General features: G+C 40.3%; 1 protein-coding gene across 1 annotated transcript in view; it reads right to left on the bottom strand.

Annotated features, from left to right (window-relative positions):
- The window catches only part of nrap (nebulin-related anchoring protein), a gene marked incomplete at both ends in the record, with an annotated part of 82,600 nt that extends 72,609 nt beyond the window's left edge, over window positions 1-9,991 (bottom strand). Inside the window, 2 exons of the mRNA XM_084325788.1 lie at window positions 3,698-3,792; window positions 9,926-9,991. Of these exons, the coding sequence (XP_084181914.1) occupies window positions 3,698-3,792; window positions 9,926-9,991 (161 nt within the window). The remainder of the gene's footprint in view (window positions 1-3,697; window positions 3,793-9,925) is intronic.
- Between the last annotated feature and the right edge of the window lie 2,157 nt (window positions 9,992-12,148).

The following is a 12,148-nucleotide window of genomic DNA, read 5'->3' as shown; positions in this document are numbered from 1 at the left end:
ATGTTATTTGATTACATATGTCTTGTACTGATTGTAACTTAGACTCCAGTATCTGTCCCAACAATGACAAAAAAGTTGTTTTGTAGGTATCCTACTCGCTAAATATCTCTTTGTTCAGGCATTTAAATTAGATATCAGGGAGGCCAACTCATCAAATGTACTTTTACATTTTCTTTTATTATGCACTTCCTGTAAATTTCATGTGTCAGTTCTATGCTAATTTTAAGCCTATTTCATACTACCTCTACACCTTGACCTTTCATACTACAGGTAATTTGCATACCGCCCCAACAGGTCCACGGAGGACGCCATAGCCCATGTGCTGCACACAGCAGCATCACACCTGGACAAGAGGCAGGGGAACTATGTGAGAATGCTGTTCATCGACTACAGCTCAGCATTCAATACCATAGTCCCCTCCAAACACATAGCCAAGCTCAGGGACCTGGGCTTGAACTATGACCTCTGCCAGTGGGTCTTGGACTTCCTGACGGGCAGACCCCAGGTGGTGAGAGCAGGCAACTGCACCTCCTCATCCATTACCCTCAACATAGGGGCCCCCCAGGGCTGTGTTCTGAGCCCCCTCCTCTACTCCCTGTACACACATGACTGTGTGGCACAGCGGAACAACAACACAATCATCAAATTTGCTGACGACACAGTAGTGGTGGGCCTGATCTCTGCAAACGACGAGAGGGCCTACCTGGAAGAGGTCAAGGTCCTGGCGGGATGGTGTCAAGAGAACAGCCTCTCCCTGAACGTCAGCAAAACAAAGGAGATGATTGTGGACTTTAGGAGGTCGGGGGTCAGGGACTACAGCCCCCTCAGCATCGACGGGGCACCGGTTGAGAGAGTGAACAGTTTTAAGTACCTCGGAGTCCACATATCCGAGGACTTGACATGGACCACACACATTGACAGTGTTGTGAAGAAGGCATGACAACGCCTCTACTTCCTCAGGCGCCTAAGGAAGTTCCAAGTCAGGTCAGAAGATCCTTAAGAACTTCTACTCATGTACAATAGAGAGCATCCTGACTGGCAATATCACCTCCTGGTTTGGGAATAGCACCGCACAAGACCGTAGCAGACTACAGAGAGTGGCCCGTTCAGCCGAGCGCACAATTGGAGGGGGGCTTCCCACTCTCCAGAACATTTACAACAAGCGGTGCATGGGTAAGGCTAAGGCTAATTATCAAAGACTCCAGCCACCCAAACAACTGCCTCTTTGAACTGCTGCGGTCAGGCAAGCGATACCAAAGTCTCATGGCAAGCACAGAAAGACTCAGAAGAAGCTTCTATCCCCAGGCCATCAGGTTGCTCAATGAACAATAACACTATGCAACAACCATCAAATGCACTCACAGCACACACAACCACACGCACACACTTACTTTAAACAAACAACTCACTGCAGCACCCACTCTACACACTTTAGAACACCAAAACACACTTTATATTTATTGGTAAAGAATTTGCTCTACAACCCATACATCAGTACACCTTACTATAAATTGTACCTAAATTGTACCTCATCCCATTTCTGCTTTGCACTATATAGTAGATTGTATATTAGTATATTGTATAGTATATTGTATGGTAACTCAGTTACTTCTACTCTGCATTGAACACTGTACATATGTACATACAGAACACTTGTGTCTACGTACTTGACTTCTATTTTTTACTTGCTATTAGGGATGCTCGATATTGGCTTTTTTACCGATACCGATATACCGATATTGTCCAACTCTTAATTTCCGATACCGATATCAACCGATATCAACCGATACCGATATATGCAGGGTTTCCCCCCGCCAAAAATTTAATAATTTCAGGTAATTAACATTACATATCTCTTGTTGTGGAATTAACACAACATTATGCATACTTTTGACAATAAATAAAATCTGAATTTGTTCTTACTTGCTTGCCTGGGTAAATAAAGGTTATAGAAAATGTAAAAAAAATTATAATAATAATAAAATAAATAAAAAGAAATTGAAAACCGATACCGATATTTTACGATATCACATTTTAATGCCGATATCGGCCGATAATATCGGTAGGCCGATAATATCGGACATCCCTACTTGCTATACTTATTTTATTTTATACTTATCTTTTTTGTCTAGCACAGTCTCTGGAGCGTAACAGAAAGAAGCATTTTGTATAAAAGTATTCTGTACTTCTGTATGACAACTAATAAAGAAACTTGAAACTTGAAACTTGAGGTACCTCTATACCTAGGCCTTTCATACTACCTCTACACCTTGGCCTTTCATACTACAGGTACCTCTACACCTAGGCCTTTCATACTACCTCTACACCTTGGCCTTTCATACTACCTCTACAGCTTGGCCTTTCATACTACTGTACCTCTACACCTTGGCCTTTTATACCTCTACAGCTTGGCCTTTCATACTACCTCTACAGCTTGGCCTTTTGATGCACTGTGCCGCTAGACTCGTTGTTAATATTTAGGATAATTTTAGTGCAGTTAATATTTTGGATAATTTTAATGACACAAATCATTATCAGTATTTTGGATATCAGTGACATATCATGAGTAACTGCACTATTTTTATTCTGCCTATTTTTATGCACTTCCTGTCATTCATGTTCAGTCAGTTCTATGCTAATTGTATACCTATTTCTTACTACCTCTTGTGCACTGTGCCGCTTAGACTCATTACAACACTGATTGCTGTACTGTAGATGAGAAGAATTTTATTGCACTGCACTATTGGATTATTTTGCTCTGTCTATTCTATTTGACTAACTATTTTATTGCACTGCACTATTGCACTATTCTACTCTGTATATTCTATTTTACTGTTTTATTACTGTCTATTTATGTGTATCAGTGATAATTAAACTGTAAACAAAGAGGCCTATTAAGATGTTAGATCCTAATATGAAAATGTGATTTATTGTTCTGTCTTACCATGACTTTGTCTATTTTGCTGCTGTCTATTTTATGCTTGATTTATACTTATTTTATGTCTGTACTGTATGCATTGCTTTTGATCTGCCAATTTTGTGCTCGTCTTTCGAATAGATATAAGATTAGTTTAGTTAATTTATTTTCGCAATAAAGTTTGAAACACGTAATTCCATTGTGGATGAACAGGCAGACATGGCAGGTCTAACACAGCTTGAATCATAAAATACATACATATTAAAAATGTCAATAAAAAATAAATTGTAATATGATATAAAATTTGATCACAGATCACATCAGCTTAAATAAAAATACTTAGGCTACGTTCACACTGCAAGCCTTATTCTGATTTATTGCTCAGATCAGACGTTGACATAAATGTTTCCAATATCAGATTCCAGTGTGAACTGGTCACTGCTCCTGAACTGACCCGCATGTGCAAATGATCAATAATGATGATGGACTTAAAACATTGTGAAAAATTTCAATCTAGAGTGACGTATGAGTCACATGAAAGTCGCATGACTGTTCACAGACTGAGGTCGCATTGCAAAAGGTCAGACCTGTATCTGATTTAGGACCACATATGAAAGTGAATTGAAGAGATCAGATTCCATGTGATTTGTGTTTTTCACACTGTCATGGAAAAAACAGATCTGGGTCACAATGAGCAAATAAATGTGATTCGGCCAGCTTTTGCCTGCAGTGTGAACGTGGCCTAAATGACCTCCTGGGTGTAGAGGGAGTTCTACTCACGCAGAGCAGTACGGTCTCTTCATGTGGCTCACAAAGTTGTTGGCGGTCAGCACCATCTTACACACATCACAGTTGAAACACGCCTTGTGCCAGTTCTGATGGAGGGAGAGCACAAACAAACACCTTATAGTCTCTGAGACATAGTGCCTCTCTGATTCAGCCTGATCTTTTTCTATTTATTTCATTAAATCATATACACAGGTAATAACTAGGGCTATCAATCGATTAAACTTGACAGCCCTAGGAAACAACACATAACACACAGCAGGTCATATCAAGCAACAAACAAGACCCTCCCCCCCTTCCCCTCCCACAGGACCTCCCTGAAAAGGCACCCTGGGCCCCACGTTGTAGGCATGCCCACCACAAGCGGCCGCGAGCACAAGCCATGGGTCTCCCAGAAGAACACCGTTCACCGGCCTACAAATAACACACCCTAATGTCTCCAAGGGCTGTAGGTCAAGCATCGCGAGGGTACAAGGACCTCCCTACGCACCAAAATTACTGCCAGCCCGAGCAACAACAGGCCAAAAGTGGCTAAAGTGGCGACTTTATAGTTTCAGCAGCATTAGCTAAAACAGTAAAATGTTCTTGTTTAGCCCCATGTATCCGTGCAACGGACTGTTCCATATAAATTATATCCAAATAGGCTAGTAACCACTACGGCTTCGACAGTGAATGTGGGGCCTGCCAACGCAAGGCAATCATTTTCTTAGCCGTTGTTAGGCCAGCCAGCCAGCCAGCCAGCCAGCCAGCCAGCCAGAGCCGGCGTTGTTGCAATGAGAATTTCAAATTGGAGTCATCATTCAACAATAGAAGTAATGGAGAGCAGGGTACATAGCAATTCAATATGTCGGACAGACATGAAGATACACAATTCCAAAAATGAAATACTTCCGGACAGTACCAGGAGAAAAGTACCTGCCTGGGGGCAGAGGGTGCAGTTTGGGGATTGAAAAACGTTCATATGAAATAGTTTGCGTGGGGTACAGTACGTTCTGCGAGTGAAATTATAGTGTATCATTTGGTGGTTTGGGTTTCTTGATGAAAGTGATATGTTGGTCCAGACTCTGGTTAGTTAGCAATCAATCTTTTTTCCATATGGTGTCAATCATGACTTGGCTTCAGTGTTGCTTTTAACAGCATGTATTATGTTTTGAAACCTCAGTTGCCTTTTGAGTTTAAATAAAGGTTTGAAATTAAATTAAAATGAAACATGGTCAAGCGGAAACTGAAAATGCAATAGTTGAGTAGATGTGTGTTCTCCAGGTGGTTCAGTAGATGTGTGTTCTTCTCCAGGTGTCCATGTGCAGGTATATTCAGACAGATATGTATATGTATATACAGGGTAAATATAAATGGATATATATGATATATACAGCACAGTTTTGTGCGTGATATGGGTAGACTATAGTATGAGGTAGGTAGTTATGATAATTATGATTACAGTGTAGGGCAGTTATAATGCTGTAGTACATTAGTGTAATTTTTCTCAAGTGTTTTATAATTTGCACTTTTGCTCCTTTACTTTGAGTTAGGGCTTCAACAACTAATCGACAACTAATCGCAGGTGATTGATTGATTGAAAATTTGATTGAAAATTGTATTGAACATTTTATTAACAGATTGCAGAATGGGTACAATACAGTACGGCTCAATACACACAATTGTTAAGGGGATGCAGACCAGAGAAATACTTTCGTCTTGTTTACATCAGGGTCCCCCATTTTCAATTCATAATGAATTGTAAGTAAGGGTGCAATTAGCACCGTGCAATCCATTCTTTGTGGATCCCGCCCATAGTTTGTGTTTTATGTTTTTATTTATTATTATTTAAACCCTTCAGCTCCTTTCACACTGAATCTTAAACAGGTTTTTGATTAAAATATATATTTATTTGCACTCTTGAGTTAATTATATTGTTTACACTGTATATTTATTCTCATATTTTTATATTCAGGTTAAATTTGATTGCCTATACTTATGTATTTCTACTATTACCCTGCCCATACCTGTACCTCCCCTCCCCCATGCTGCTACGACCCCCGAATTTCCCCAAGCGGATTAATAAAGGATTTTGCATAATTTATAACTCATTGCATAACTTTAAATTTGTATCCGATAAATCGATCAATCATTTAGATAATCAATAGATTAATATATTATCAAAATAGTTGTTAGTTGCAGCTCTATGTTTAGTTACTTCACTTAACTATTCAGTTTAGTCCACAACCTTTTAGTTAAACTAAACATGCTACTCTTTTCTTCACTACATTTATCTTGAACCTTGCATGAGTTGGTTGTATGAGTGTGTGTGTGTGTGTGTGTGTGTGTGTGTGTGTGTGTGTGTGTGTGTGTGTGTGTGTGTGTGTGTGTGTGTGTGTGTGTGTGTGTGTGTGTGTGTGTGTGTGTGTGTGTGTGTGTGTGTGTGTGTGTGTGTGTGTGTGTGTGTGTGTGTGTGTGTGTGTGTGTGTGTGTGTATGTGTGTGTGTGTGTGTGTACACACTGTATAATTTAATTTCAAACCTTTATTTCAACTCAAAAGGCAACTGAGGTTTCCCTTATTTACAGTCACATCAGGTGTACATACAGAAATAAGCAAAAGCAAAGGCATATAAAATCATAACAATAAAACAACAAGACAAGCCAAAAAGTAAGTATAACAAATCAATTAAAACACATACAACTTGATTGACAGGTTGGAGATCAAGGTTTTAAACTCTGCAACAGAGAGGAGAATCTCAAGCTTTAAGGACTGTAGCAGTTCATTCCATGAGCTAGAGCAGCGGTTCTCAAACTATGGGTCGCGACCCAAAGTGGGGTCGTGGGTACTGTAGGCAACAAAAATATATATAAAATGAAATCGCCTTTTTTTACTCAGAGAGGAAGCGCAAATTTTCCTTGCAGACAAAAACAACCCATTAGCAGAGAAATGTGCTGATAATGAGCTCCGTTAGTGGCACTCCAGGATAATCAGCGGAGATTTTGTTCATTACGCATGACGCAGCAGGCCACTGTCTGAGCAGGAAGCGCTCATGAGCAGGAAGCGCCATTGGGTCTCATTCCCGAATGGATTTACGACAAGAAATTTTCTCTCTGGCGAATTTGCGACATATTAGGGCTGAAAGAGTGATTCCCCAAACTTCCCTGAGATTGGATTCGGCCGTGGCTGAGAGCAGAATTTAAGAGTGCTGAGGAGCACACTTATGATTGATTGATTGAAGATTTTATGAACTTGACAAACTGTGTTCTCCATGTTCTTAATGGCTTTATTTGTGAGGAATCATAGTGATTCCTTCATGTCAACCCTACAGGCCTCCTTGGAATTAATTACTTAATCATAATTAAAATAAATATGACAATGTTTGTACGATAAGAAATTACGCGGATGTCGGAAAAATAAATAATATGGATTCATCTGATCACAGGGCAGCTGGATTAACCATATCTGAACCAGCTATTTTGGACAAACGTATAATTACTTTAATTACTCAGATATTCATACACAATTATGCAATTATTGTGAAATGATTGAAAATAATAATTATGTAATGCCTTCTGTGGAATTTGTATTAATTATTTGTTACATATCTGTTTTATTGATTAATTATACATTTGAAAGAATGCAGGTTATAGCCAACATGCAATATATCCCATGATTGGTACAATGGGACAGACATTTGTATGATAGCTATAACTTGCATTCTATCATTAATCATTAATCAATAAAACAGATATTGAAATACACTATGTAGCCTACTACACCAACACTGCAAATGACAGTGGATAAATAAATAAATAAGAACTAAAGCTAAGCGCGTGGAAATAGACTGCATTAATATTCCATGAGTCTTGTGTGTGCCAGTATATACGTGTCTAATGAATGAACAGTAGGCTCATATTATTCTAATTACTTGTTTCATTAGGATTTAGTAGATACTATATATATGCTCTGCCCTATACGTACAGTAAGTACAGTACACATATTAAGGCCGCCAGAGTCGGGCAGCGGACTGGTGGACTGTACTATGCAGCGCAGTATCTGCGATCTCCTAATAAAACAAGTCATTTGAATAATATAAGCCTGTACTGCGTTCATTCATTACGCACGTAGACTATACTGTGAGCGTGTGTGTGTGTCATTTTGATCGGTCGCAAAGCGCTTCCGCCACCATTTCCACACGGCTGCATCATTAGTTGCATTAAATGAGCTGGACAGGTGTGTCTAAACTCTCGACTTTTCTCGATTTCATTTGCACACGGCACAGAGCCTGCCTTATAAGGAGCTCTGGAGGCGTTGTTTTGTATGCAAATGACCTAGACGGGAACGCGCATTCATGTTTCAGAATGGTGACATTCCTCATCGCCGGCACCTCAGCTGTGATCGTTTGAGCCACTTAAGACATCTTCCCCACGCGTTGGGGACTCAGTCAGAGTGAACTTGTCGTAGATTCTGTCTCAGTCGGTTCCAAGATAAGTCTTCCAGAAGTCTTTGGGAAATATTGGGGAATGAGACCCAATGATCTTTCGTGTGACAAAACTGAAAGTTAAGTTCACTGGACAGGCCCTCGCAAAGTTCTGGATATCAGTCCGGAACGAGTACCCAGTGTTGTGTACTGCTGCACTGAGAAAGCTTGTCCCCTTCGGATCAACATACCTCTGTGAGGCCGGATTTTCAGAGTAGAAGCGGATCTCCACCAAAGCACACATGAATGCATTTTCTTTTCATGTTCTGGCAACATATTTGGCTAAATATGCCTCGTTTTATAAATGTGTATACAGAAACAATTCTGTTGCTTTTGTTGATAATATTAATTAATTTCATTGATAACATAGTGCTGTAATTTCATTTTCTAATAAATATGCATGATCAAGTTCAACAACGTGTGCTTTTATTTTGATATTCCTTAATTCCACATTGAAATTACGCAATACATTAAGTGTGGGGTCGCCAAAGAAAATCCTAGAGGCATCATAGCAAAATGCAGATTTACCCTGTGCAGAGCAAACTGGACCGGACCAGCCAGTCACTAGAACGGGTCCCATAGGTTCCAACATTCCATTCCAATAATGATGTGATATAAGGAGGTAGCTAAGCTTACCAATAATGATATAGTATAAGGACATAGCTTACCAAATAATGATGTAGTATAAGGAGGCAGCTTACCAGTAATGATGTATAAGGAGGTACAGTAACTAACCAATAATGATGTAGTAGTTAGGTAGCTTACCAATAATGCTGTAGTATAAGGATGGTATACCTTACCAATAATGATGTAGTACAAGGAGGTAGCTTACCAATAATGATGTAGTATAAGGAGGTAGCTTCCCAATAAGGGCCTTAAAAATGAACAAATACCAGTGTTTGCTGCGTCTCTCCATCAGAGAGGGACACATACATAACAACAAGTTCAGCTGTGCTTTACTTTCAACAGGAAGTACTATAACTAGGGCCATAACTGTACCACCAAACACCACCAACTACCAAGCCATGAAATACAAGAATGACGTACGCAGTATATATATATATGTAGGCTAGTTTAACTTATTCAATAACAAATACCTTCTAGAACTAATGTTACTTTGGTTTGATTTAAAAAAGGAAGACTTTTACTTTCTCCATGATACTAGTCTGACAGAGTATTACTGCTTTTCCCAGAATGCTATTCTATCCGGGTATTTTTTACTTTTAACAGAATGCTATTCTATCAGGGTATTTATACTTTTAACAGAGTACTATTCTATCAGGGTATTTATACTTTTACTAGAGTAATATTCCATCATGGTAATTATACGTTAGTAATATTCCATCATGGTAAGTATACTTTAGTAATATTCCAGCATGGTAATTATACATTAGTAATATTCCATAATGGTAATTATACGTTAGTAATATTCCATCATGGTAATTATACGTTAGAAATATTCCATCATGGTAATTATACGTTAGTAATATTCCATCATGGTAATTATACGTTAGTAATATTCCATCATGGTATTTATACGTTAGTAATATTCCATCATGGTATTTCTACATTAGTAATATTCCATCATGGTATTTATACGTTAGTAATATTCCATCATGGTATTTCTATGTTAGTATTATTCCATAATATTCCATCATGGTATTCATACAGTACGTTAGTAATATTCCATCGTATTTATACCTTCAGCAGAATATCCTACTTCCATAGGACCATGTCCTCCTTCCCTCTCAGACAGGCTCACCTGGCTGATGCAGTTGATCTTCTCAGCTGGGTAGACCACAAACCCACAGCGCGCACAGGACTGCATGTTGGAGCGCCGGTCCTTTTCCTGCTCCCCCAGAAAAATAAAGCTTCAGGGAAATGAGAGAAACGGGGACGTTCAGCTAAAGAAGTGAAAAGTTGGTCCAACGCGAGAGAGAGAGTCAGTCAGTCAGTCAGTCAGTCAGTCAGTCGCTCAGTCAGCCAGGCTAGAAGGCAGCAGTGTAACTCCCAGACAGAGGGTCTCTGGAGGGGATAAACTTAGCTCTGGGCTGCCTGAGACTACCCTGTCCCTCTTATTGGAGACCAAGTCCAACCCCCCCTTTGTATGACATGTCAGATGACTGGCCCCCATTCAGCTGTCTGTCTGCAGAGAGAGAGAGAGAGAGAGAGAGAGAGAGAGAGAGAGAGAGAGAGAGAGAGAGAGAGAGAGAGAGAAGAGAGAAAGAGAGAGAGAGGGGGGGAGAGGGAGAGAGAGAGAGGGAGAGAGAGAGAGAGAGAGAGAGAGAGAGAGAGGGGGGGGGGGGAGAGAGGGGGGAGACATGCGTAATGATCCTGGGATGTAGAGCTGGTCATAGTCAGTATTGACCAGTGCTCTTAAAAATAGGGGGCGTAGTGCACAGCGTGGTGGTATATATATATACTACAGTAGGACAGTACGCACTCACTTCTGTTCTTTCTGTATTATACACATACAGTGAGAGAGAGTCATCGTACTACTGAGGACACAATCTATTTTGAAAGTCATCTTTCACACAGTGCCATTCATTGCTTCTGCTGCATGATGTTGGAACAACTGATGTATGGCTGTACAGCACATGGGCTGATAATAATAAAAAAAAAAAAAAAAAAAAAAGTATAGCATAACCTGAGATTGTATAAAATAGCAATGTACAGAAAGACCCAGTGCCTCATCCGTAGCTAACAGTGTATTGCACTACCACAGGACCTAGCATGTCCTTCATGCTCTGTAAATAACTTATGTACAAATACCGATATGCCCTACTATGTTACTTGTTTATTGCACAATGTTGTTTTATTGGATTCTATTATATGTTGTTACTACTGTATTGCACATCGTTGCGGGCAAGACCACCCGCATTTCATTGTATACTTGTATGCCGTGACAAATAAAACTCTTGACTTGACTTGACTTGATAGTACTAATACTAATAATTACAATAATAATCTCAATCACTCTGGGGGTGGTCCTTCAGTGAGTTTATAAACAGCGACGCAGTGGGAACTCCATATAATGCTGTATATACTGTACCGTACATATCTGTAGATACTAGGGGTGTAACGGTACATAAAAACCACGGTACGTACCTCGGTTTTGAAGTCAAGGTTCGGTACGGTTTTCGGTACAGTGGGGGAAAGTTTGGCTTTCCATGTTCCACTCAGGGGTGATGTAGTGTGCAGTAACTAATTGTACTTGTAGGGCTCAACCAGCACTAGACTTTCTTATCAAAAAGGAAAAGTCACAAGGGTGCGGCTGGGTGGTGCAGCGGAGATTGCGCTCGTCACCAATGCAAGAGACTCCGGTCTCGAATCCGGGTGTCAGCATTGCCTCCGGATTGGGCCGGCCGTCATACTGGCTCAATTGGCAGAGTCAGCGGGTGGAAGTCGATGGGTGGTAATCTGGACGTTGTGGACAGCGACTCCTACAGGTCGGTTGGGGGACGCTTGCACAGCAGAGACAGGAAATGGCAAGGGTAGTGTGAGCCTCCCACACGTTACACCTCGCCAATGAGAGTCCGCGCTGGCAGGTGAAAAGATGTGACAGGCTGCCTCCTTGTGTACCAGAGGGGACATGTGATGCAAGGCTTCTATCCTCCCTACAACCGGCCAGTGGGGGGCATATGCGAGCAACGTTCAAGACAGGGGAGGGGAGAATTGGAAACACGAAATTGGGATGGGAGAAAAATTTAAAAAATAAGGAGAAAAAGTGGATAAAAAAAAGGAAAAGTCACTGTTATTTAAAATAAATAAATCGTGTGTACTAAATATATATTTACTTTTTAATTGCATGAAACATTATGAAGTATTCTCTTATGCCGCTTTTCACTGCATGGTACCTAATCGACTCAACTCGCTTTTGCTATTTGAGTGTCCTGGTAGCGTGTATATTTTCCCTAACGGACTTTCACTTCCGCATTCGGGATGCGCGATGATTGGCTACTGACGTTTCTCTCAGCGCCAATCG

This window comes from Notolepis coatsorum, assembly GCF_963971535.1.
Source record: "Notolepis coatsorum genome assembly, chromosome: 12".
Classification (NCBI taxonomy): Eukaryota; Metazoa; Chordata; class Actinopteri; order Aulopiformes; family Paralepididae; genus Notolepis; species Notolepis coatsorum.
This window is presented reverse-complemented; position numbering and strand designations above follow the sequence as displayed.